This window comes from Hippopotamus amphibius, chromosome 17 (assembly GCF_030028045.1).
Source record: "Hippopotamus amphibius kiboko isolate mHipAmp2 chromosome 17, mHipAmp2.hap2, whole genome shotgun sequence".
NCBI lineage: Eukaryota > Metazoa > Chordata > Mammalia > Artiodactyla > Hippopotamidae > Hippopotamus > Hippopotamus amphibius.
The window spans coordinates 46328686-46356554 of NC_080202.1; the positions used below are offsets into that span (position 1 = coordinate 46328686).

The window sequence follows — 27869 nt, forward strand, 5'->3', positions numbered from 1 at the left end:
TATTAGAAAATCTATTGCAGCATTTTGGAATAAAAATTTGTTCCCCAAAATGAATTTGTTCATTTATTGATGTATAAACAAAATGTTATTTATTTATTCAACAACCATTTATTAAATACCTAGTAAAGAATAGGCACTATGTCAGGCACAGGGATAACAATGAAAATGAAGTGTGGTCCCTGCTCTCAAGATGCTGATAACCTAGGAGACTGACAAGTAAGCAGGTGATTACATACACAGGAACAAAGGCTCTGATACAAGGATACACATGGGACTCCATGATGGGAGTATGGCTTTCACCAGTTCCTCTTGGATTTATGTCTTCTTCTTTGGCTCCAGAATGAAGGAATTGGTCCTCTTTTTGTCTTTAACTGGGTAGTTTAAACCATGAAATTTTAAAAAATGTCTAGATATGAAAGAAAAACACCTTGAATTATAGAAGACACTAGAAATAGTATTTCTTACAGAGCAAGGGCTTCCTAGCAGCACAGTCACTGCTAGGATTTTTGACCTGAAAAGTTCCTTGGCATATTTGTTCTTTGCTATGCACTTTTTTCCTATTGTTTTTTTCTGTTTCTCTTCTGCACTTTATCATCTAGAGACCTGGGTAGTTCCCAAAGCAAGGATGCTTTACGGATTCTAAGGGTGATTCATAGGTAAAGACAGAAAATGATTTTTGTTTTTACCTTCAAGTTCCATACCAAAAAAAATATGAATGTAAGCTTTCATGGAAGTAATTGAAATGCCAATAATTTTAATTCCATCCCATTTTCCAGAATTCTCAATCGTAATCCTTTGACAACAGTTGAAGATTCTTACCTTTTTAAATTGCCGGCATTAAAATATTTGTAAGTATTGCAGTTTCATGGCTCATGAGGTAATTTCTGTTCTTTTTTACTTTCGTCAAAGATTGAGTATTTTGGCTAAAAAGCCGTAATTTAAATTTTAACTGGGTTATTGAAAGAAGAGTTATTGGCAAAGAAAAGGATTAAGAAGGAATATATATGCATAAGACAGCCAGCAGAGGAAGCGAACAGTGTTGAAGAGCACATATAGATATGGAACATGTAGATGCATGCAGGACTGTTGTTTATCCCAGAAAGCAAGAAAAGAGTGATCAAAAGAGGTAGATGCAATTGAAAACAAAAAATTAGGATAATAAAAAAACAATTGTACTGTTCAGCACCAAGGTCATTAATATGATGATGCAAACTTAAATTTCTTCCCTAAGAGCTGTTTGGAATTACCAGCTATGGCAAGTAAGAAGCCAGAATTGAAGGATTCACATGTTAAGTATCTTTTTGAGTTTAGAATTTTTGTCTTTGGGTTTATATCACTGCATGTTTGGGCTTCTCCTTCAGAGACATGGGAAGAACACACGTGTCACTTACAACAGTTGAAAGCATCCTGATGATGACCCTTGAATTGGAGAAACTGTAAGTTGATTTTCTTACATTTATTTTCACTCAATTGTTTTTATAGGTTTTTTTTCATTATTTTCTTAAGTCAGATTTCTTTACGTACGAGTGTGAGTCAAAAATTATCCGTACTCTGGCTGTAGAATTTAGAGAAGTTTTAACACAACCAGAGGCGTGTGGATAAATTTTGACTCACCCTCATATAATTTTCATTGAATGAAATTCACTGTTTCTAAATATACAGTTTGATGTGTTTTGACAAACGTATAGTTCTGTAGCCACCACCACATCTGAGATATAGAAAACTTGTGCACTCCCAAAGATCCCTCATGTCCCTTTGCAGTCAATCCAACCTCCTCCCACTACCAGCCCCTGGCAACCACCAGTCTGATTTCTGTCCATGTAGCTTTGTCTTTTCCAGAATATCTTATTAATGAAATCATGTGGTATGTAGCCTTTTCTTTTTGGCTCCTTTCACGTAGCCAGTCTCTTTGGAGAGTCATCTATGTTGTTGCAGCTATCAGTAGTTCATTCCTTTCTATTGCTGAGTAGTAGTCTAGTTGTGTGGATATACAAGTTGTTTACACATTCATCATTTCATGAACATTTGAGTTTTTCTAGTTTTTTTGGCTGTTATGAACAAAGCCTCTAAAAACACTCACGTGTGTGTGAACATGTTTTCATTTCTTTGGTGTAAAATCCCTAAGGGTGGGTTGCTTCATCACATGCTAAGTGCATATTTAACTTCTTTAGAAACTGCTACAGTGTTTTCTAAAGTGGCTGTGCCATTTTGCTTTCCCACCAGCCGTCTGTGAGAGTTGCAGTTGCTCCACATCTTCCTCTGATCCTTGTATTTGTTTTTAAACAAATTTTAGCCTTTCTAGGAGGTGTGTAGTTGCATCTCATTGTGGTTTTCACTTGCTTTTCTCTAATAGCTGATGATGTTGAATGTCTATTCATGTGCAAATATCTTTTTAAGTGAAGTGTCTATTGAACTCCATTTTTAATTGGCTATTTATTTTGTTTTAAGTGTGCTTTATATATAAAGCAATGGAAAAGGTCCTTTAAGATACGTGTTTAGTAAATTTCTTCTCCCAGATTGTAACTTATCTTCATTGTATTAATGTGTCTCCGAAGACCAGAAGTTTTAAAATTTTGATGAATTCTAAGTTAGCAATTTTTCTTTTTTTTTTAATATTTATTTATTTATTTGGTTTTACTGGGTCTTAGTGGTGGCAGGTGGGCTCCTTAGTCGCAGCTCGGGGAATCCTAGCTGTGGGTCACGGGCTTCTTAGTTGGGGCCTGTGAATTCTTAGTCGTCGCATGTATGTGGGATCTAGTTCCATGATCAGGGATCAAATCCGGGCCCCCTGCATTGGGAGGTTAGAGTCTTAACCACTGCACCACCAGGGAAGTCCCTTAGCAATTTTTCTTATATGGTTTGTGCTTTTCTGTGTCTTATCTAAGAAACCTGTGTCTGAGACCCATTGTCTAATCCAGAATCACAAAGATTTTCTCCTGTTTTCTTCCAGAAGTTGTATAGTTACATTTAGGCCTATGATTCATTTTGAGTTAATTTTCATACATGGTGTGTGGGAAGGGTCAAATTTCATTTTTTTACATTTTAAAAATCTATTTTTGTAGGGCCCTATTGTGACAATTTATTACACAACCGACAGCACCTTAAATTGTGCCATCCCCCCTCCAATATGGCAAGCTAATAGAAACTTCCTGTTATGGCAAGACTAGTTGAGGGGATTGCATGAGATTAGTATGGGGAAAGGGCCCTGCATTTAGCAGCCTGTTCCAACCATCTTTGTCAGGTCAGCTGACAAGTGACTGTCTTCACCACACTGTCAAATCTGTTGGTCACTGCTCTAGCCTCATCTTCCTCAGCCTCCCACAGCACCTGCCACAATCTCGATCCCTCTCTTGTCAGCTCGATGCCTTCCTCTCTGGGTATTCAAAAGTATTTCCCTATATAGCTACACTACTGTTAAAACACAGTAGTGAAGAAATTAAATTCCTACACAATAATATTACCTCATAAAGAGTTGCTATTAAGATTTCCCCAATTGTCTCTATTATATAATATTTATTTTAACAGCTCTTTGAGGTGTAATTGACATACAGTAATCTGTGTTGACACACACACAGACACACACACACACACACACACACACACCATGAAGGCATCACCAAAGTCAAAATGTTCATCACCTCAAAATGTTTCTTGATATCTCTTTGGAATTCTTCTTTCCCATCGTTCCTTGCCCTTCCCAACCCCCATGCAACCATTGATCTGCTTTCTGTTGGCATTTTCTAGAATTCTATATAAATGGAATCATACAGTGAATACTCTTTCTAACTGGCTTCTAACTCAGCATGATTATTTTAAGGTTCATCCCTATTGTTCTATATGTCAATATTCATTTCTTTTTCTTGCTGAATAGTATTCCATTATAGGGATACTATACCACAATTTATCTATTCACCATGGATGGACATTTGAGTTGTTTCAGTTTTTGTCTGTTATAGATAAAGTTGCTATGAATGTTTGTGTACAAGTCTTTGTATGGATGTATACTTCCATTTCTCTTGGGTAAATACCTGCCAGTAGAATGGCTGGATCATTGGTAGGAGTATGCTTAAGTCTTTTTGTTTGTTTGTTTGTTTTGTTCTTTATTTTTTTGGTTGTGTTGGGTCTTTGTTCCTGTGCATGGGCTTTCCCTAGTTGCGTTGAATGGGGGTTACTCGTCTTTGCAGTGCGAGGACTTCTCAGTGCGGTGGCTTCTCTTGTTGTGCAGCCCAGGCTGTAGGTGCGTGGGCTTCAATAGTTGTGGCGTGCAGGCTCAGTCGTTGTAGTGCATGGGCTTAGTTGCTCTGTGGCATGTGGGATCTTCCTGGCCCAGGGATGTATCCTGTGTCCCCTGCATTGGCAGGTGGATTCTTAACCACTGTGGCACTGGGAAGCCCTATGCTTAAGTTTTTAAAGAAACTTTTAAAGAAACCTATTTTCCACAGTGGTTTGATCATTTTACACCTCTACCAGCAGTATATGAGAGTGTATGCATTTTCTTCACATTTTGGCCAGTTCTTGCTATGCTCAGTATTTTTGATTTTAGGCAGTTTAATAGGTGTGTGGTGGTATCTCACTGTCGCATCCCTGATGATTCATCATGTCAGAGATTTTTTCATATGCTTATTTTCCATCTGTATATCTTTAAATCTTTTGTCTATATTTTTCTGGAGTTTTGAGGGGTCTTTATATATTCTTGAAACTAGTCCTTTATCCAGTATGTCAGTTGGTATTTTCTCCCATTCTGTGACTCATCTTTTCTTTGTCTCAGGAGAGTCTTTTGCAGGGCAGAAATTCTCTATTTTGATGATGTCTAATTTATCTATTTTTTTCATTTATGGATTATGCATTTGGCCTTATATCTAAGAAATCTTGCCTAACTCCAAGTCATAAAATTTTTCTCCTGTTTTCTTCTAGAAATTTTATAGTTTTAGGCTTTACATTTAGATCTTGAGTTCATTTCTGTACATGGTGTGGATTGAAGTTCATTTTTTTTTTCCCTTGTGGATATTCAGTTGTTCCACCATCATGTGTTGAAAAGACTGTCATTTCTACACTTAAATGCCTTTGAACCTGAAAGTTAGTTGTCCACATTGCTCTACTTCTGATCTTTCTATTGTGTTCCTTTAATCTTTTTGTCTATCTTTACAGTAATACCACAGTGTCTTGAAAGTGTAGCTTCATAAGCCTTGAAATCAGGTAGTATTAGTTCTTCAAGTTTGTTCTTTTTCAAAGTTGTTTTCGTTATTCTAAATTTTATTTCCATATGAATTTTAGAATTAGCTTTTCAATTTCTGTAGAAAAGCCTACTGGAATTTTGGTCTATAAATCAATTTGGGGAGAATTGATGTCTTAACAATATTGAATCTTCAGATCCATAAATACATCATATGTCTCCATTTAACTAGGTCTTCCTTAATTGCCCCCGGCAATATTTTCTAGTTTCCAGCGTGCAAGTCTTTTACATCTTTTGTCAGATTTACCCTAAGTATTATATATGTGTGGTGCTATTATAAGTAGTGTTTTAAAACTTTAATCTCTGATTGTTTGTTGAGACAAATTAATCTTTTTGTATGTTGATCTTGTACCCTGCAGACTTGATAAACTCATTTATTAGTTCCCATAGCAATTTTGTAGATTCTGTCAGGTTTTCTACATAATCATGTTATCTGCAAATAAAGATAGTTTTACTTCTTCCTTTCCATTCTGAATATCTCTTTTCTTTTTGTTGCCCTGTTGCAGTGGCTAGAACCTTCAGTGCAATATCAAATCGAAGTAATGAGAGTAGTCATCCTTGCCTTTGTCCTGGTCTTGGAGAGAAAGTGCTTTGTCTTTCACCATTAAATATGTTGTTGGGTTTTTTGTAGAAGTCATTTATCAAGTTGAGGAAGTCTCCTTCCATTGCTAGTCTACTGAGGGCTGTTTTTTGCTTTAATCAGGAATGGATGTTAGATTTTGTCATATTTTTCCTATATCTGTTGCAACGATTATGTGATTTTTCTTGTTTAGTGTATTAACTTGGGTAAATTGATTTTCAAATATTAAACCAACCTTACGTTCTTGAGCTAAACCCCACTTGGTCATGATATATTATCTTTGTATATATTATTGGATTTGATATGCTAAAATTTTGTTAGGAATGTTCGCCTCTGTGTTCATGAGAGATATTGGTGTATACTTTTGTGTTCTTATAATGTCATTATCTAATTTTGATATGGTGAAAGTTGGCCTTATAAGTGAGTTGGGAAGTATTCTCTTCTCTTCAACTTTCTGGTAGAGGTTGTGTAGAATTGGCATTATTTTATTCCTTAAATGTCCGGTAGAATTCATCAGTTAAGCCACATGGACTTGAAGCTTTCTTTGTCCGAAGGTTTTAAACTGCACATCCAATTTCATTAACAGTGCTGTTTAAGTCACATCTTTATTTTTGAGGAAACTTCAGCAGTGCATGTCTTTCAAAGAATTTGTCCATTTCATCTTGAATTTATTGGTATAAGGAATTCTGTAATATTCTCTTATTATCCTCTTAATATCTGTAGTATTTTTTTCTTTGCCATTTTTCTCATTTCTACTTTGATCTTTATTGTGTTCTTTCTTCTCTTACTCTGTGATTAATTCGCTCTCCTTTTTCTTGTTGAAGGTGGAAGGTGAGGAAGCTGAGGATGGCATTAGCAACATCCCACATGTTGACATATTATGTTTTCAGTTTCAATCAGTTCAAAATAGTTTCTGATTTCCATCTTGATTTCTTCTTTGACCATAAAGTTACTTAGAAGTGTGTTGTTTGGTTTCCAAATATTTGGAGATTTTTTGGATTTGTTAATTTCTAATTTTATTCCTTTGTGGTCAGGGACATATACTGAATGACTAAAATCCTTTTAAATTCATTGAGACTTGTTTTATAGCCAATAAATTCTGGGAATAGACAAGAATATGATCTATTTTGGTAAATGTTATGTGTTCACTTAATACAAAATATGTATACTGCTGATTTGAGTGGAGTGTTCTATAAATGTCAATTAGGTCAAGTGGGTTGATAGTGTTGTTCAAGTCTTCTCATCCTTACTGATATTTTACCTGCTTGTTCTATCAGTTGTTGAGAGAGGAATATTGAACTCCCTAAAAATAACTGTAGATTTTTTTGTTTCTCCATGCCACTCTTTTCCTTCATATATTTTGAAGCTGCATTATCAGGTGGATAATTTTTTAGATTATGTCTTCTTCATTAATTGACCTTTCTATCATCATGAAATAACACTCGCTATCCTTGGTAATATTCTTTGCTTTGACATTGATTTGTCTTAAACTAATATATCCACTCCAGCTTTCTTTTGATTAGTGTTAGCATAGAATAGTTTTTTCTATCCTTTTAACCTGTTATTTTTCTATTGAAGATATATATTTGGCTTTTGCTTTTTTATCTAGTGTGACAGCTCTTCTAATTAGGGTGATTAGACCATTTATATTGAATGCAATTTTTGATATGATTACATTTAAATCTACTGTCTTGCCATTTGTTTTCTATTTGTCTCATCTATGCCTTATTCCTTTTTTCCCGTTTCTTCCTGCTTTTGGATTGAGTACATTTTATTATTTTATTTTATTTCCTTTGCTAATTGGTTATAACTCAGATTTTGTTATTTTAGTGGCTGCTTTATGGTTTATAGTGTCCATCTTTAACTTATCACAGTCTATCCTCAAATGATATACAGTTTCTGAGTAATATAGGAGCCTTACAATAGTGTACTTCCATTTCTCCCCTCCGGGACTTTGTGCTATTTTTGTCATATCTTTTGCTTTTACTTATGTCATAAACAGCACACTATATTATTATTTTTTGTTTAAATGATGAAGTATCTTTTAAAGAGATTTAAATAATAAGAAAAAACTTATAGGGACTTCCCTGGTGATGCAGTGGTTAAGAATTTGGCTGCCAATGCAGGGCACACAGGTTCCATCCCTGCTCCAGGAAGATCCCACATGCCGTGGAGGAACTATGCCTATGTGCCACGACTACTGAGTCTGTGCTCTAGAGCCCGTGGGCCGCAAACACTGAGGCCCACGCCCTAGAGCCTGTGCTCTGCAACAAGAGAAGGCACCACACTGAGAAGGCCTCGCACTGCCAACAAAGACCCAATACAGCCAAAAAATAATAAAGTTCTCTTTAAAAAAAAGAAAAGACAATGGGTTCAAGTCTCAAAAGAAAAAAGAAGATAAAGAAAAGACATATATTTACCTATGTCATTACCAATTCCAGGGTTCTTTTTAAAAAACTTTATTTACTTAGTTAGTTTATTTTTTATTTTTATTTGTTGCAGTGGGTCTTCATTGCTGCACATGGGCTTTCTCTAGTTGTGGCCAGTGGAGAATGCTCTTCATTGCAGTGGGCAGGTTTCTAACTGCAGTGGTTTCTCTTGTTGTGCAGCACAGGCTCTAGGTGCACAGGCTTCAGTAGTTGTGGCATGCAGCCTCATTAGTTGTGCCCTGCAAGCACTAGAGAGCAGGCTTAGTAGTTATGGCACATGGGCTTAGTTGCTCCACAGCATGTGACATCTTCCTGGACCATGGATCAAACTCGTGTCCTCTGCATTGGCAGGTGGATTCTTAAGGACTGTGCCACCAGGGAAATCCCAATTCCAGTGCTCTTATTCTTTTGTGTAGATCCATATTTCAATGTTATTATTTTTCCTTCTGCTTAAAAATACTTCTTTGAGCATTTCTTAGAGTGGAAGTCTACTAGTGATTAATTCTTTCAGCTTTTGTATGTCTGAGATAGTCTTTATTTTGCTTTTGTTTTGAAAGATCTGGGTATAGAATTCTAGCTTGATAGAATTCAATTCACTGCTTTAAAGATGTTATTCCACTGAGTTCTCATTTACATTGTTTCCAACAAGAAGTCTGCTGTCATTGTTATCTTTGTTCCTCTGTATGTAGTGTATAGATTTTTCCTCTGTCTGCTTTTAAAGTTTTTTCTTTCTTGCTGGTTTTGAGTAATTTGATTATTATTTGTACCTTGGTGTAGTTTTGTCCATGTTTCTTATGCTTAAAGTCCATTGATCTTCTTGACTTTGTGGGTTTATACTGTTTACCAATATGGGAAATTTTTGCCTATTATTTCTTCAAATTTTTGTATTTCTCCTCTCCTTCATGGACTCTAAGTACACATATATTAGACCACCTGAAATTGTTGCACAACTCACTGATGCTCTATTCATTTTTGTTGTTGTTTTGTTTCATTACTCTCTGTGTGTCATTTTGGATACTTCCTATTGCTATGCCTTAATGTTCACTAACCCTGTCTTCTGCAGTGTCTAATCTGCCATTAACCTCATGCAGTGTCTTTTGCATTTAGACATTGTTTTTAATCTCTAGAAGCTCAATTTCGGTCTGCTTTACATCTTCCATGTCTCTTTAGTCTGGGTTTTTTAACATATGAAGTACAGTTGTAGTAACTGTTTTTCATAGATAGTAACTTTTTAAATGTTCTTTTCTGTGAAATGTAACATCTGTAGAGATTATGGGTTAGTTTTGATTGATTGCCTTTTCTCCTCAACATGGGTCATATTTTCCTGCTTCTTTGCGTGCTTGGTAATTTTTCATATGATCCCAGATATTGTGAATTTTAGTTGATTGTGTGCTGTATATTTTTATATTCCTATAAAATGCTTGGACTTTGTTTTGGGCAAAATTAGGTTATTCAAAACAATTTTATTCTTTTAGGTCTAGCTTTTAAGATTTGTTGGGCAGGGCTCCAAGTAGCCTTTAGTGTAGCGCTCATTATTTGCAGCTACTGAGGCAAGTCCTTTCTGAGTATCATGAGGTTTTCCAGTCTGACTTGTAGGAACAGATACTATTCCCAACCTGGTGTGATATCCAGTTATTCTTATTATTAATCCTTTCATGTGGTTCTTCTCCTGGCATCAAGGAATTCCTCACATGATTGCACTGACGAATACTTTGTTGAGTACTCAAGAGATCCCTCTGCCTATCTCGAGAGTTCTTTGTCTGTGCACTTCTTTTGTCTCTAGTACTTTGCTTTGTGGACTCTAGTCACCTTTGTTTTCCCAGACTCTCAGCTCCATTTCCTCGGTCAGGGAGTCCATCACCCTTTGCCTGGGTTTCTTTCCCCTGTACCATGACTTGGAAACTCTCTTAAAGAAGGAAGCTAGGCTGGGACTTCCCCGGTGGCGCAGTGGTTAAGAATCTGCCTGCCAATGCAGGGGACACAGGTTTGAGCCCTGATCAGGGAAGATCCTACTTGCCGTGGAGCAACTGAACCTCTGCTCCACCACTACTGAATCCTGTGCACCTAGAACCCACGTTCCACAACAAGAAAAGCCACCATAATGAGAAGCCCCGCACTGCAACAACGAGTAGCCCGTCCTCACCACAACTAGAGAATAGCCCGCACAGCAACAAAGACCTAAATGCAGCCCCAAATACAAAGTAAATAAAAATAAATAAAAGTAAAAGAAGTAAGCCAGGGCAGTCTTAAGGATCACTTTATTTCCCATCTCTTGGAGATCACGGAACTTTATTGCCTGAGGTCCAGGTTCTTGAAAACTTGTTTCCTATATTTTGTGCCATGTTTTCACACTTTCAGGTGGGAGGTTAAACTGGTGCTTGTTACTTCATCTTGGCCGAAGCCAATAACATTCTTTAAGTCTGTTTGGTTTTGATACAGGGTCCAATCAAAGATTAGGCATTGCAGGTCATGTCTCTGTTTCCATTACTCTCAATATTTCCCTACTATTTCTTCTTTTTGGTCTTTTATGACATTGGCATTTTTGAAGAGTCTAAGCCACTTGTCTTGTAAATTGCCCCACAATCTGAATTTATGTTTCCTCATTAGATCCAAAGGAAACATTTTGGGAAAGAATACTACATAGGCGATGTGTCCTTCCTACTTCAACACTTCGGGTGGCCCACTGCTAAGTTTGATCACTTGGTTCAGGTGGTATCTTCCATATCTCTCCATTGTAAAGTTATTTTTCCTCTTGGTAATTGATAAATAATATGTGGGGTGATACTTTGGGATCAGTGAAGATCCTGCTTTCAAACAACTTCACCCAGCTGGGCATCAGTGGTAATCCTTCTCTGAATCAATTATTACACTGGTAGTTGCAAAATGACACTTTCCTAATTCTGTCATTCCTTCTGCATTTATTAGCTGACATTCTTCTATAAAGAAGAGCTCCCCTTCTTCTCCTTTTGAGTGTCATTATGGACTCGTGCTCTTCTTTAAATTAATTGCATTATACCTTATTGTAATGATAATGTTATTCTTTAGAATGTTCCAGTTGTCCAGATTTGGCCAATGTGATCTCTGTTATCGTTTAACCACACAATGATTTTTTGTTCCTAGAATACTTTCTAATATATTTACTACTCACAAATAGGAATTGAGAAAGGGACTCCAGAAGGTGGGGACTCATTCAGACTCTTCTTAGAAGTCTGCCTTCTTCCTGTGTACTCTCAACCCAAAGTGAGGCTTTCAGGATGGAAGGAGATACTTCTGAATTAAACTACAGATCAATGTCACCCAATTCTAATCCCTTTTCCCTTTTTTCTAGGCATACCATACTTACTGCCATCCTAATCCTTCTGTTGGGCACCTCTTTCCTCCTCTATATTTCTTTGCAATAGTCAAGAGCAGCAATTGGACAACCAGTCCCTCTCCAATTCTCCAGTCCATATGCCCCAAGAACTCCTTTTGGCACTGGTCTGTGGTGGCCTTGGCCTGCCTCTCCTACCTACTCAAGTAACTGCTTTACCACAAATTTAATTATCTGTGTTTCCATGTATAGGATCTTACCCAGCCGCATGGCCTGCTGCCTCTGCCAATTTAAAAATACAATTGAAGTTGTCTGTAAGACAGTCAAGCTGCGTTGCGATGGTGAATGCCTGACAAATGCCACACCTTGTGGTGAGCCTCAATTGCCTGATAATAAATTTTCTATTTTTAATTTAATTTAATTTTTAAAATTTTATTTTTACTAAATGAGGATACATTTTAAAATTAATGATGGAATTACATTATTTTTATTCAGTAATTCAGAGTTCCAGCTCCCTAAGATTCTGAGAACTACTTCCTTGCTAAAAATCGTATTCTTGGTTACATTATTAAGCTAATAATAGCTCAGTTACACTGTTAGTTTAAGAATGTAAGTGATTTGTGTACATACAGGAACAAGAAAAAGGAATGGAAGGGGGAAAGGAATTAACATTAATGGCCACATATCATAAACTGTGCTCTCTGCCAATGAGAACTTATGCATATATAGTGCATCACAGTTTGTAAACTGATTTTATATACATTAGATCTCGAGTACCCTTTGTCTTATAAGTGAGGTGTAAATATATTTTTGTTTATTTGGTTTGTTTTTGCAGTTTCATGAAAGAGTGTAAGTGATGCTGTTTTATGTCCTATGTGGAGCCTGAGAGATTCTGGTTCCATAAGCAGAAGCAGCTACCTAGCCCTCCTAATGGATGGGAGAGCTGTCCAGCTTTGAATTTATGCTTAGACGGTCCAGCTCTCGACTAGCTCTGAATCTCAAGCTTTTCTATCCACAAAACACTCGGGTGCTTTCAGTTATTTTTCTATGTATTAGATTTATTGGCACTAACTTGATGACTTCCAAAATGTGCTTGCATGTCCAGATACCTTGAATACAGCTCTCTTTCAATGATCTAGAGCACATCATAAGTAATAACACTTTGCTACTTATGTAAAGATTATATCGCTGATTTTTCAAGACAGGTTTTTTTGGGGCGGCCACACTACACAGCTTGCAGGATGTTAGTTCCCCTACCAGGGATTGAACCCGGGCCACAGCAGTGAAAGTGCCAGGTCCTAACCATTAGACAACCAGGGAACTCCCCCAAACAACTTTTTTTTTTACCTATTATATTACTCCCTTCTCGCCCAAAGTGGGCAGAAGAGGCATTTTTAATCTCCTTTTACAGGTGAGGAACAATGAGAGCAGAGGTGTTAAGTGCTATGACCCTTGTTCCCAGATCTCCTGTCCCCAGTTTGGGGCTCTCTGCAAGCCCATGCTCCTCCTTTCTCATGACTCTTCCCTCCTTCTTTAACCCTCACCATCACCACCAAATATATTTTTAATCCTTTTGGATGAGAAGCCCAGCTACACGATGGTACACATTACCTTCACACAGTCAGAAGCTTTGGATGGTTCCCAAGTAAAGCTGGCAATATTAGTAGTGAAATGAAATGAAAGCAAAGTAGGCATCTGACAGAAGTTGCTTTTTCCCTTCTGCATTTTAGGATCTCAAGTTTTACTGCATCGATTTGTTGACCATTCCACATTGGCATAGAATCTGGAAAATCTCTTAACTTATATCTCAGGTCCCTGCCCAAATTTTAGCACAGAGCCAGGGTGGACATAGTGTATTTTTCTATATAGAGCCTTCTGTTATGGGGGCTGGGATATACAGAAGCAGGGACTGAGCAAAGGCTTCAGTGGGTGGGTGGAAAAGGGCTTGTCATGATGAAGACCTGTTAGCAGCAGCTGTTGTCACAGTCATCTGTGAAAGCAGCAGGAACACAAGCACACTGAAGAGGTGGAGAGAGGAACCTCGCACTCCTCTGCATCTCAGGCAGGACAGGATGGGATATGTGAACGTAGAGAGTCACAGCAGATCTGCAGAGCATCCAGCTGAGTAGGGGAATATTTGTCTTCCAGACTTGGCTTTTCTTGAGTCCTGGGCACTTGGCCTCTGGCAACCAGTGGAGTAATCCTAAATAGAGTTACTATATTTCATGCTACAGAATTTTCCCAGTAGATAGCCACTTCTTCAAAAGATACTTTTTTCACCTTTTGTGGTTGCCAATCATAGGCTTAAGTTTGGGTTTCCTTTTCTCCTAAGTGGCCCTCAGATGTTGACTGATTCCTAATCTATTTGATGGGATACATGTCTGTGGACTGACAAAAAGCTGTCCCATCCGTCTTCAATTATCAAAACCAGTCTCTTCTTTTTTGACAGATGAAGAAGCATCTCTAGGGAATGCAGAAGGATCATTCATGAAGGTGTTACAAGCCCGGAAGAAGAACAACAGCACTGAGCTGACTATTGAGCCAGAGAGGGCATCCTCAGACCAAAGTGCTGTCAGCTTGTCAACCTTCATGAATGAGCAGCTGGACTCGAATGCTGAAAGTGATGTTATCGGTGCACTAAATTACATACTGCCTTATTTCTCAGAGGGAAATCTACGAGATGTGAAATCAACATTATTACCAGTCATTCAGCTTCTTTTTTCAAATGTACAAGATGCAGATATGCTCCTGGGCCGTTTGGAAAACAATATAAGGAACCCTTCCATCAACCCTATACCCAACAATTCACCTTATAAAAATAAATTGAGGAAAATTTGTTAGATGCAGAAATTCAAGAACCAATTGATGAGATTAAAAAGAAAGAAAAAACTGCCATGCTCATACATTCCAAACTTTTAGGTCCCAAATTTAAGCACCAAATCTTTCAAAAGAAATTGGAAACTGCCGAACCACAGGAAAACAGTCTAGCAAAGACTGAGAGTGTAGGGGAAAGGCTGCTGGGAGGGAACAGCGTCCTCAAGGGCCCAAGGGGCATAAAGAAAAGGCACTTCAAAGCAGTGGGAGATGAGAGCGTCAGGAGGAAACAGAATGCCCAGCCATTTGTGGAGAACACTGCCAGTCTCACGAGGCCATCCCCAATAGAGCTGGAACAGCTTCACATGGTGCAGAGGCCCCAGAAGTTAGTGGGAAACTCCTTCAACACAGAGCCTGCATTCATAAAGGAAGATAAGGCAGCAGTCTCTTCTTTCCTGAAACAGTATTCAAGGGGTAGGCTTTCTGGCTCCATCCCTCCAAACTCCCCATCTCAGGTTAAAAAGAAATCAAAAGACTTACCCTCCACTATTGCTGTTTTAGAAGATGCATATGCTAGAGTTATAAATCTGACGGCTTCTGAATTAATCTCACATTCCGGGAAAAAATACATCTTCCAAAAAATTCGGTCTGGTCTGGTCCACAGAAGACCCAAAGCCGAATTGCGTGGAAAGTTCACAGAGAAAGGTTCTCCCAGTAGAATGATGCTTGTGAGGCGTCCTTTCTCTGCAGTGAGGAGCCTCATAAATTCCCCTCCAAGAGAGGCTTTTTCATCTTCAGGAGAACTGACTTCTCAAGAAAATCCTTTTCCAGAATTATTTTCTCTTGCAGACCCTTCTACAGAAAATCCTACTCCAGAAAGCAATACTGCACAAAATGTCTTTGAAGAAATTACAAACTCTATTCTGCCAGGAGGAACTGGCCCTGGAGTCACTGCCCATAGGAGTGTCCCCACGGCACCTTCTGCTGTTGCTGCAGACAACTTTATCCCAACTGTTCAACACACCAACGAAGCACAGTGGGAGGACCACAGCGTGGGCACTGAATTATCCTCTAAGCCCCCAGGCTCCACTTTCCCAGCACTCACATCCCTGGGTGATCAATTTGAAGCTCAGCTAAACCAGCAGCTATGGTCCCTCATCCCCAGCAATGACGTGAGAAGGCTCATTTCTCATGTTATCCGGACTTTGAAAATGGACTGCTCGGAGACCCACGTGCAGCTGGCCTGTGCCAAGCTCATCTCCAGAACAGGCCTCCTGATGAAGCTCCTCAGTGAGCAGCAAGAATTAAAGGCATCGAAGGCAGAATGGGATACGGACCCGTGGAAAACCGAGAACTATATCAGTGAGAGCGCAGGAGCCCAGGGTGAACAGAAGGAGCAGGAGCCCATTGAGGTGAGGATGAGCCCTGAAACACGGGAGCTGCACGTGTACTCAGTGTAGGACGTGCCATTAAAGTGCCCAAGCAGGAATCCCAGGGCCTCCTAGTGTGTATCTTATCTCAGCCATGAACCTGGCTTAGACAGTGATCTCCCACTTGGCTCATTTAGAGAATGTGCCACTACTCCTAGGGTAGACGACAAGAGGACATAACACACAGATAAGTAAATTGTAGAAGAAAATGCTAATGAGAAGAGTAATACCATTAAATTTGGCTTGTTCTTCTAGAAGCTTCTGGCCTGAAAGGATTGAGTTTTATAGTAATTTAAGGATAGTTCGCTTTCATCTTTTCAATCTCCTTGTTTTAAAAAAATGTTATTTATTATTTTAGCTCACAAAAGAAGTTCCAGGATACGGCTATAACAAGAAACTCATCTTGGCAATATCTGTAACTGGAGTAGTGATGACTTTCATTATCATTTTCTGTCTCATTGAGGTAAGGACAGTAATTAATTCAGATTCAGATTCCTGCATATCCTTTGCCCAGACTCACCAATTTTTTCATTTATTTATTTATTTATCTATTTATTGGCTGTGTTATGCATTCGTTGCTGCACACGGGCTTTCTCTAGTTGTGGTGAGTGTGGACTACACTTCATTGTGGTGCGCAGGCTGCTCATTGTGGTGGCTTCTCTTGTTACAGAGCACAGGCTCTAGGCATGTGGGCTTCAGCAGTTGTGGCACATGGGCTCAATACTTGTGGGGCATGGGCTTAGTTGCTCCATAGCACGTGGCATCTTCCTGGAGTAGGCATCAAACCCGTGTCTCCTGCATTGGCAGGTGGATTCTTAACCATTGCGCCACCTAGGAAGTCCCGAATTTTTAATATTTTGTCCATGTTCTTTATATCCTCTCTCTTTCCCTCTGTATCTCTGTGGGTATGTAGAAGCAGTAAATAGTTTTCCTAAACCATTTCAGAAAGTTACAAAAAAAAAAATTTCATATTCAGAACCCACAAACTGAAAATCAAAGCCGCCTTTCCACCTGATTCTAACTTGATCGTTCTCTTCAGTCACTAGGATTGAGATACAATTTGTTGTTTTACTTAAAAGTATATTCCCAGGATTTTTCTTCTTGCAGGGGGTGGGGCATCTGCGTTGCATCTTCACTGTGGTGCGCAGGCTTCTCGTTGCACAGGCTTCTTTTGTTGCAGAGCCTGGGCTCTAGGCGCACCGGCTCATTAGTTGTGTCGCACGTGCATAGTTGCTCCGCAGCATGTGGGATCTTCCTGGAGCAGGGAACGAGGGAATGAACCCGTGTCCCCTGCAGTATCAGGCAGGTTCTTCTTCACTGGGCCACCAGGGAAGCTCCCCCAGGATCTTTAAAGGAACTCCTCTCCCGAGAGATCTTTCTGGAATTGGATCCTAATAACAAGCCATTAGACTATTTTGACAAGTTGAATGATAAGAAGGCCAGAGTTGACATGATAGTAAAATTCCTTCAACTCAAAAAGCTATGTTGATTTGATGTCCTCCCCAGTCACTCTCATTCTACCATTGCTTTCTTTCCTTGTTGGCTGAAGTGATGAGAGATATATAATCTCCACCCTCAGGGAGCTATCGGTCCCCCTGGCAGGGCTGAAAGCACATGGTTAAAAGATAAAAGTGTGATCTTGTCAACTCCTTACATTTACTTAGCAGCTTTCTTCTCTGGTGTGTTAGGCTTGTGTAGCTGGGTTCCATTACAACAGTGCAAGGAACGTCCAGCAGCAGGCTCCCTAAAGTATGTCCTATTTATGGTAGCCTATCCCTGGAGCCAGCCTGCTTACCTTCTGTTCAGTTACGTAATGAGTTATTACTTTTCCCAACAGGCACTTGCTAACCGCATCAAAAGAGTGATTTTCAACAGCTGTCATTCTTGATTCTGCCCTACCAATCCAACCTACTTCATTTGCCTTTTCTACTGTCGTGGCTGCCCTCCATTCCAACCTAAGCAGCCCCCCACTATATGCTAGTTACGCCATACCCATTCCTACGTTTGTCTGTGCCTCTGCCCATCGAAAATCCTTTATTTTGCTTTGCCTGTGGAAGTCCTATGAAGCTCTCAAAAGCCAGCTCAAGTTCGTCTTTCCTCGTACAGCCTTCCCTGAATACTCCAGCCCTCCTGACCCTAGTCCTGTGAGGTTTGTCACCACTTCTTAGGGGCCATAGCAAAGCAGTCCCTTCCCCTCAGAACTCACACAGGTGGTAAACAGGTTTTTAAAAGGTGGCTCCCCCAGAGAGAAACACCAGGGTCAGCACAGCATGGACAGAGCAGAGGTGTGTGAGGACCAATGGCTCCCTAGCCTGTCAGACTTGAATAAAACCTGACATGATGTATGAACTGCTAAAGAGAATCGTGTCTGTCTGCAGGAGGGTTGGTCAGCAGTGAAAGCACAGAAAAGGTGAGGAGAGCCCAACACGGGCGGTGCCCATCCTCACATTGCCCGAGAGTAGAGATGGCACCTTAGGCAGCGTAACTGGAGAGTCCGGCCCAGTCGCCAGGCTGTGCCAGTTGAGGAGATGGACGGATCCAGCTACCCCAGGCTGGGGGGACTAGCATGGGGTCAGCTTCCTAGTCATTGGCCATGGCCCAGACTACCCTCTACATCTCCAGGTGGCATATGGACTTTTGCTTTTTTAGAATTTGTATAAAGTCCCCTTTTTATTCTTTTTAGCTTCTGTGTAGTTTAACCTTGCATTTGTTTTGTTTTTGTTTTTGTTTTTTTTGTTTTTTGGCTTGTGGGATCTCAGTTCCCCAACTAAGGATTGAACCTGCACTCTCAGCAGTGAAAGTGAGGAGTCCTAACCATGACTTCCTCTCCCCACATACACAATAAACTTTTTGAGGACAGGGGCCATGCAGTGTTTTTCCTATGGAAGTTCAATGGAAGAGATTTGAGGCGTTATGTCAGTTCCACAGTGAGGAACAATGCAACCAAATATTTATTTGAAGTAGCATAGAGAGTCCAGCAATAGACCCATGTGTTGTGAAGACTTTTGAAATGTCATGTTTCAATATTCAAATGAGTGGAAGAAAACGAACAAATGGTAATAGAGTAGCTGCCTACCTCGTTGGGGGGTGGGGGGGTGGGAAATAATAGCAGATCCCTATTTCTCACCTTAAATTAACATATTTCCATAAATGTGAGAGAAGACCACATAACAGTATTAGAAGAGTGCCACAGGGTTCATGGCAGCACTATTTACAACAGCCCAGGACATGGAAGCAACATAAATGCCCTTCAACAAGATGAATGGATAAAGAAGATGTGGCACATATATACAATAGAATACGACTCAGCCATAAAAAGGAATGAGACTGAGTTATTTGTAGTGAGGTGGATGGACCTAGACTCTGTCATACAGAGTGAAGTAAGCCAGAAAGAGAAAAATAAATACCGTATGCTAACTCATATATATGGAATCTTAAAAAATGGTACTGGTGGGGCTTCCTAGGTGGCGCAGTGGTTAAGAATCCGCCTGCCAATGCAGAGGTCACGGGTTCGATCCCAGCTCCGGGAGGATACCACATGCCGCGGAGCAGCTAAGCCCGTGTGCCAAAAAAAAAAAAAAAAAAAAAATGGTACTGGTGAACCCAGTGGCAGGGCAGGAATAAAGATGCAGATGTAGGAAAAACAAAAGTATTAAAAGAGGGACTTCCCTGGTGCCGCAGTGGATAGGAATCCACCTGCCAATGCAGGGGACACGGGTTGGATCCCTGGGCCAGGAAGATTCCGCATGCCGCAGAGCAAGTAACCCCGTGTGCCACAACTACTGAGCCTGCGCTCTAGAGCCTGTGAGCCACAACTACTGAGCCCACACAACGCAACAACTGAAGCCTGAATGGTCTAAGGCCCGCATTCCGCAACTACTGCGCCCACGTGCTGCAGCTACTGAAGCTCATATGCCTAGAGCCTGTGCTCCACAGAGAGAAGCCTCCACAATGAGAAGCCAGCACAAAGTAGCGAAGAGTAGCCCCTGCTCACTGCAACTAGAGAAAGCCTGCTCACATCAGTGAAGACCCAAAGTAGCAAAAAAAAAAAGTATTAGAAGAAAATAAACACAATATTTTTATAATATTATGGTGGGGAAAAGCCTTCGGACCCTGATGGCAGGAGCAGAACCTTTGATAGATTGACCACCTTGTCTGTGACACCAAAGTAGCGCTGATTCATGTCAAGAGTAAGATGAAGAATTTTGCATATATTGTCTGATTTAATCCCCACAGTCCTGTGAGGATGGTGTTACTTTCCCTCTTTCATTGATGAAGGAGATCAATGTAAGGCCCCAGTGGCCAAACCAAGAGCAGAAGCCAGTTTCACCTGACTGCAAAGCCTGTGCTCCCTACTCTGCTCTTCTGTCTCCTTAGAGACAAAAACACTGGAAGGATTTGAAACATTGAAATTCAATGAAAGCCAATATTTATTTACTATAAAGAGATTTTTTGGGTTTTGTTGCTTTGTTCATGAGGGGATTTGGGGCCACACTGCACAGATTGTGGGATCTTAGTTCCCTGATCAGGGACTGAACCCGGGCCACAGCAGTGAAAACGCTGAGTTCTAGCCACTGGACCGCCAGGGAACTCCTACGAGTTTCAAAAATCAACAGGAAGAGGACACACAGTCCAGGGGAGACGGGGGCAAGGGCTGTGAAGAAGAAGAGGAGGTGTGTTGAGTCTGCCACCATAGCTGCCCGTCCTCTCCTCATGGCTCACATGGCACAGGTTTTGTCAGCCAGGCCGGTGACACCTCATGACATAAACATAATCTCTGTTATTTTCTTCAAGATCTTTTGTAATCTGTCTAGCATTCATTGTATTTGATTTTTAGTGTGGTTGAGAGAGGGGATCTCTCTCCCTCTACAGGAAGATCCAGTTGTTTTCAAATCTTTCACTGAATGGTTCATTCCTTCTTCCCTGGTCTAAACTACTGTCTTTATCTGGACTCTATTCTGCTGATGCAGTTATCTTTTCCTGGACCAGTACCAATATCGCACTGCTTAACTCCAGTTGCTTTGTAACATATTTTGTATCCGGTGGGGAAAGGTCCTGCTCTTTGGTCTTCTCTCTCATCCGTATCATAACTGGGCTTGCATATATACTCTACCAAATGTCAGCTGGCCAGGTTTTGTTTTAAAATTATCTTGGATATAAATGGATTGCATTGAATTTGTAGGTTAATTGGAGGAGAACTGACCTCTTTATAACATTCTAGGAAGATGATGTCTCATGCCATGTATGTATTTCTTCTTAATGTCCTTCAGAAAGGTTTGAATGTTTCATCACATAGGCCTTACACATTAAAACAGAAAAGTTTTAATGTTGTCATCACATAGGGCTTAACATAGGTTAAGTTGCTTCCTAGGCACTTTATGCATTTTTATTCATAGAGTAAATGGGATCGTTCTTCTATTTTTTAGTTACTTATTTGTGTTATACGGGAAAGCTGTTGAGGCTTATATGTTGATCTCTTGATTTTGTATGCAGCCATCTTACTGAACTCTCATATTACTTCCCATAAAACTTCACTTCATTCTTTTGGTCTTTTCAGATCCATCATTTCATATGCAAATCTGTTTGTCTCTTCCTTTCCAATACTTCAATTTTCTTATACTACTGATTAGGGCCTCCTCCACAGTGATGAGTAAGAGCAGGAATGATAGGCGTCCTACTCTTGTTCTTGACTTTAAAACAAAGCTTGGGTTTCTGGTACATACTTTTATTTTCTTTTCCTGCTTCTAAGAGTTTTTCTTAGGAATTATCTGTTGAACGTTATCTAAAACAGTCCATAAAATGTATTGGCATCTGCATGCAAGACCCGGAGTAAGGTACTGTGGGAGAGTCAAAGGATTACTAAACAGGATAGAATTCCTGTGCTTACAGAAGTTATCATCTCACTGGGTCGATAGGATTTAAAATAAAAAGGAGTGAATGAGGCTGTGGAAATAGTTGTAATGGACAATCACGGTCATGTTTTCTTTCACAACAGATTCATGCTCACAGGGTAGCAGCAGCAGCAGCAGCACAGGGAGATGAAGAAACAGGGCAACTGCCCAAGGGCCACAAAAGGTGAGTGGGGCTGAACATCCTGCCTGTCCTCCACGCTAAGCCACATGCAAAGGTCCCCCGAGACCCTGGGGGCCAGACACCGAGAACGTCTGTGAGGCCAGCACGCAGGGGATACTTTTCAAGCTCCCAGGTCTGTGGTGATTTTGCTCGTTGTGATCCTGGACTCAGGCGCCCATTTAGTCCTGAAAAGCCCAGAGGTAACACAGGTGAGAGAGGTGGGAAATGTAACACTAACTGTGTGTGTTTTCCTCCAAGGGGCTTTTTTCCCTTTCTTCTGTGAAAGAGAAGCTCAAGGGAAGGCGAGAGTCAGGTAACTTTAAGGAGGGTAACGTACGGTGGCCGGAGAAAGCAGGGGGATGCAGAGTTAATATTTCCCTTTCTGTGTTCTAGGAGGGCTTTCACTGGAGAAGGCGGCCACTTTGGCTTAGGGATATGTATAGACCTCTCAACACCACACACAAGAAAAACATGGCACAGAAGTTACACGACCAGGAGTCTTCTGAGGAGGATGAGATTTTCCACAAGGATGCGGGGTAGATGAGAGGGGACAAGTTAAAATTCTCATCTAAACTGGGGAAATAATGAAAAGTGTAATTGTTCCTTTCGAGAGTAAAAGCCTTGGCATTATTCTTCTTATCTCAGGGAAGGCAGCAAAGCCCCAGCAGAGGATGTTTAGGCTGCAGATTCGGCTGCTGGAGAGACGGGTGAGGAAAGTGAGGCCGCACACGAGACCGCGGCAGTGTGAGCCCCGTCCTGCCTCAGGCCATCTGCACATTTCATTTTCCAGGATTGGCTTCTCAGCATCACTTGTCAAATGCTTCTTTTTCTCATTAAAAAAAAAATACATTTATTTATTTATTGGCTGTGTTGGGTCTTCATTGCTGCACGCGGGCTTTCTCTAGTTGTATTGAGCAGGGGCTAGTCTTCATTTCAGTGCACGGGCTTCTCATTGAGGTGGCTTCTCTTGTTGTGAAGCATGGGCTCTAGGCGGGTGGGCTTCAGTAGTTGTGACACATGGGCTCAGTAGTTGTGGCTCATGGGCTCTAGAGCACAGGCTCAGTAGTTGTGGCGCACAGGTTTAGCTGCTTCACGGCATGTGGGAAGCTCCATGACCAGGGCTCGAACAGGTGTCCCCTGCATTGGCAGGCAAATACATCATAAAGGCTGTAGATGAACCACTTAAATAAGCTAGTATGAAGGTTAAAAGACAAAAATTGTAAAATCAACTATAATTACAATAAGCAGATAAGGGAAAGGCAAGAAGATGTAAAATATGACATCAAAAATACATGTGGCAGGGGAAGTAAAAAAATGTAGATTTTTTAGAATGTGTTTGAACTTAAATGACTATCAGTTTAAAACAAGTAGATATAGGTCAACATATATGAACTTCATGGTAACCACAAATCCAAAACCTATGATAGATATACAAAAGCTAGAGAAAAGGGAACACAATCACAATGCTAATGGAAATCATAAAATCAGAGAGGAAAAGATTAAAAGAAGAAGAAAAGAAGAGAGAGGAACTTTAAAAACAACCAGAAAACAAGTAACAAAATAACAGTAAGTACATACCTATAAATAATCACTTAAATATCAATGGACTAAATGTTCCAATCAAAAGGCATAGGTTGGCTGATTGGATTAAAAAAAATCCCATCTATATGCTGCCTAAAAGAGACTCACTTCAGAGCTAAAGATGCAAAAAGACTGAAAGGGGGGATGGTGGGAAAAAAGTATTCTATGCAAATGGAAACAGAAAGAAAGAAGAGTAGAACACTCATATCAGACAATGTAGACTTTGAACCAAAATCTATAACAAAAGACAAAGAAAGGGATTATATAATGATAAAGGGATCAATACAAAAAGAGGATATAACATTCATAAACATATGTGAACCTAGCATAGGAGCACCTAAATATATAAAGTAAATATTAACAGACATAAAGAGAGAAATTGACAATAACACAATAAAAGTAGGGGACTTTAACAATCCACTTGCACTGATGAACAGATTACCCAGACAGAAAATCAATAAGAAAACAGTAGCCTTAAATGACACATTAGACCAGTTAGGTTTAATAGATATGTACAGGACATTTATCCAAAAGCAGCAGAATACACTTTTTTTTCAAGTGTACATGGAACGTTCTCTAGGATAGGCCACAAAACATGTCAGAACAAATTTAAGAGGATAGAAATTATATCAAGCACCTTTCTGCTACAATGGTATAAAACCAGAATCAATTACAGAAGAAAAATGGAAAGAAATATAGACACATGGAGACTAAACAACATGTTACTAAAAATACCAATGGGTCAACAAAGAAATCAAAGGGAAAATCATATATTTACACTAGCCAGGACACAGAAGCAACCTAAATGCCCATCAACAGATGAATAGATAAAGAAAATGTGGCATATATATACAGTGGAATATTACTCAGCCATAAAAGGTAATGAAATTGAGTTATTTGGAGTGAGGTGGATGGACCTAGAGTCTGTTATACAGAGCAAAGTAAGCCAGAAAGAGAAAAACAAATACTGTATGCTAATGCATATATATGGAATCTAAAAAATAGTACTTATGAACCCAGTGGCAGGGCAAGAATAAAGATGCAGATGCAGAGAACGGACTTGAGGACATGGAGAGGGTGGGGCAAAGGGGAAGCTGGGACGAAGTGAGAGAGTAGCACTGACATATATACACTACCATATGTAAAGTAGATAGCTAGTGGGAAGCTGCTGCATTACACAGGGAGATCAACTCGATAATGGGTGATGACTTAGAGGGGTGAGATAGGGAGGGTGGGAAGGAGTGGCAGGAGGGAGGGGATATGGGGATATATGTATAAATACAGCTGATTCACTTTGTTGTACAGCAGAAACTGGCACAACAGTGTAACGCAATTATACTCCAAGATAGAGCTTAAAAAAAAAAGAGAGAGAAAATCGTAAAATACCTGAGACAAGTGAAAATAAAAACACAACTTCCCAAAATCTATGGGACACAGTACAAAGCAGTTCTAAGAGGGAAGTTTAGAGTGATACAGGCTTACCTCAAGAAAAAAGAAACATCTCAAATAAATGACCTAACCCACCATCTAAAGGAATTAGAAAAAGAAGAACAAACCTTAAAGTCAGCAGAAGAAAGGAAATAATAAAAAATCAGAGCAGAAATAAATAAAACAGAGACAAAGAAGCAATAGAAAAGCTCAATGAAAACAGGAGCTGGGGTTTTTTGAAAAGATAAGCAAAATTGATAAGCACGTATCCAGGCTCATTAAGAAAGAGAGAGGACCCAAACTAACAAAATAAGAAACGAAAGAGGAGAAATTACAACTGATATCACATAGATACAATCATAAGAGAACACTACAAACAGTTATATGCCAGAAAATTGGACAACCTAGAAGAAACAGAAAAATTCCTAGAAACATACACTCTTCCAATACTGATTCAGAAAGAAATAATCTGAACAGACTGATCACTAGTAGTGAAATTGAATCAATAATCAAAAAACTCACCAGAAACAAAAGTCCAGGACCAGATGGCTTCACAGGGAAATTCTACCAAACATATAATGAAGAGTTAATCCCTTTCCTTCCCAAACTATCCCCCCAAATTGAAGAGGAGCAAACACTGTCAAACTCATTTCACAAGGCCACAGTTACCCGGATACCAAAACCAGAAAAAGACACTACAAAAAAAAAAAAAAAAGAAAGAAAAAAGAAAAAGAAAGAAAGAAGGAAAATTGTAGGTCAATATCTCTGGTGAATATAGATGTAAAAATCCTCAACAAAATATTAGCAACCCAAATTCAACAATATATAAAACCGATCATACAACACAATGAAGTGGGATTTATCCTAGGGATGCAAGGATGGTTCAATATCTGCAAATCAATCAATATGATACACCACATTAACAAAATGAAGGATAAAAACCACATGGTACTCTCAACAGATGCAGAAGGTGGATGGATCTAGAGTCTGTCATACAGAGTGAAGTAACTTAGAGAAAAACAAATACTGTATGCTAATTCATATATATGGAATCTAAAAAGAAATGGTACTGATGAACCAAGTGACAGGGCAAGAATAAAGATGCAGATGTAGAGAATGGACTTGAGGACATGGGGTAGGGCGTGAAGGGGAAGCTGGGACTAAGTGAGAGAGCAGCATTGACATAATATACTACCAAATGTAAATTAGATAGCTAGTGGGAAGCTGCTGCATAACACAGGGACATCAACTCGATGATTGGTGATCACTTAGAGGAGTGGGATAGGGAGGGTGGGAAGGAGACGTGGGAGGGAGGGGATATGGGGATATATGTATAAATACAGCTGATTCACTTTGTTGTACAGCAGAAACTGGCACAACAGTGAAAGCAACTATACTCCAATAAAGAGCTTAAAAAAATAGATGCAGAAAAAGCATTTGACAAAATTCAATACCCATTCATCATGAAGTTGGTATACAGGGAACATATCTCAACTATAATAAGGGCCACGTACAGCCCACAGTTAACATCATACTCAGTGGTGAAAAGCTGAAAGCTTTTCCTCCAAATTCAGGAACAAAATAAGAGTGCCCACTCTCACCATTTCTATTGGACATACTGTTGGAAGCCCTAGCTACAGCAACCAGAGAAGAAAAAGAAATAGAAACCATCCAAATTAGGAATGAAGAAGTAAAACTGTTACTATTTGCAGATGACATAATACTTTATATAGAAAACCCTAAAGTCTCTATCAAAAAACTATTAAAACTAATAAATGAATTGAATAAAGTTGCAGGATAAAGATTAAGATACAGAAATCTGTTGCTTTTCTATACAGTAATAATGAATTATCAAAAAGAGAAAGCAAGAAAACAATCCAATTTATAATCACATAAAGATAACAAAGTGCTTTGATATAAACTTAACCAGAGAGGTGAAAGACCCTTACTCTGAAATCTATAAAACATTGATGAAGGAAACTGAAGATGATACAAAGAAATGGAAATGTATCCCTTGTTTATGGATTGGAAGAATTAATATTGTTAAAATGAATGCAGTACCCAAAGCAATCTACAGATTTAATTAAATCCCTATCAAAATACCCATGCTATTTTTCACAGAACTAGAGCAAATAACCCTAAAATTCATATGGAACCACAAAAGACCCCAAATAACCAAAGCAACTTTGAGGAAAAAGAACAAAGCTGGAACTATCGCACTCCCTGACTTCAGACTATACTACAAAACTAGAGTAATCAAAATAGTATGGTACTGGTACAGAAACAGACATATAGATCAATGGAATGGAACAGAGAGCTAGAAATAAGCCCACACACATATAGTTAATTCATCTCCAACAAAGGAGGCAAAAATATACAATGGGGGAAAGACAGCCTCTTCAATAAGTGGTATTGAGAAAACTGGACAGATACATGTAAAAGAATTAAAGTAGAACATTTTCTCACACCATTTACAAAAATAAACTCAAAATGGATTAAAGGGCTAAATGTAAGACTGGAAACCATAAAACTCCTGGAAGAAAACACCAGCAGAGTGTAAGTCTTAGCAATATTTTTTGGATCAGTCTCCTCAAGCAAGGGGAACAAAAGCAAAAATAAACATATTCGACCTAATGAAACTTAAAAACTTTTGCACAGTGAAGGAAACCATCGACAAAATGAAAAGACAACCTATTGAATGGGAGAAGATATCTGCAAATGATATGTCTGATAAGGGGTTAATATCCAAAACATAAAGAGCTCATACAACTCAATATCAAAAATCAAAAAGCGGACAAATGACCTGACTAGGTTTTTTGTTTCCTTTTTTAGAGGAAAGACATGTTTTATTTATGTATTTATTGGCTGCATTGGGTCTTCATTGCTGTACAAGGACTTTCTCTAGCTGCCGCTAGCAGGGGCTACTCTTTGTTGCGGTACATGGGTTTCTCATTGCTGTGGCTTCTCTTGGTGCGGAGTATGGGCTCTAGGC

At 39.5% G+C, this 27869-nt stretch overlaps 1 protein-coding gene across 1 annotated transcript in view; it reads left to right on the forward strand.

The window, feature by feature from the left end:
* The window catches only part of LOC130839612 (leucine-rich repeat-containing protein 37A-like), a 50782-nt gene extending 28166 nt beyond the window's left edge, over positions 1-22616 (forward strand). Inside the window, 10 exon segments of the mRNA XM_057713846.1 lie at positions 777-848; positions 1362-1436; positions 11805-11923; positions 14002-14172; positions 15495-15778; positions 16155-16259; positions 21792-21871; positions 22127-22181; positions 22262-22404; positions 22514-22616. Of these exon segments, the coding sequence (XP_057569829.1) occupies positions 777-848; positions 1362-1436; positions 11805-11923; positions 14002-14172; positions 15495-15778; positions 16155-16259; positions 21792-21871; positions 22127-22181; positions 22262-22404; positions 22514-22616 (1207 nt within the window).
* Positions 22617-27869: the final 5253 nt, after the last annotated feature.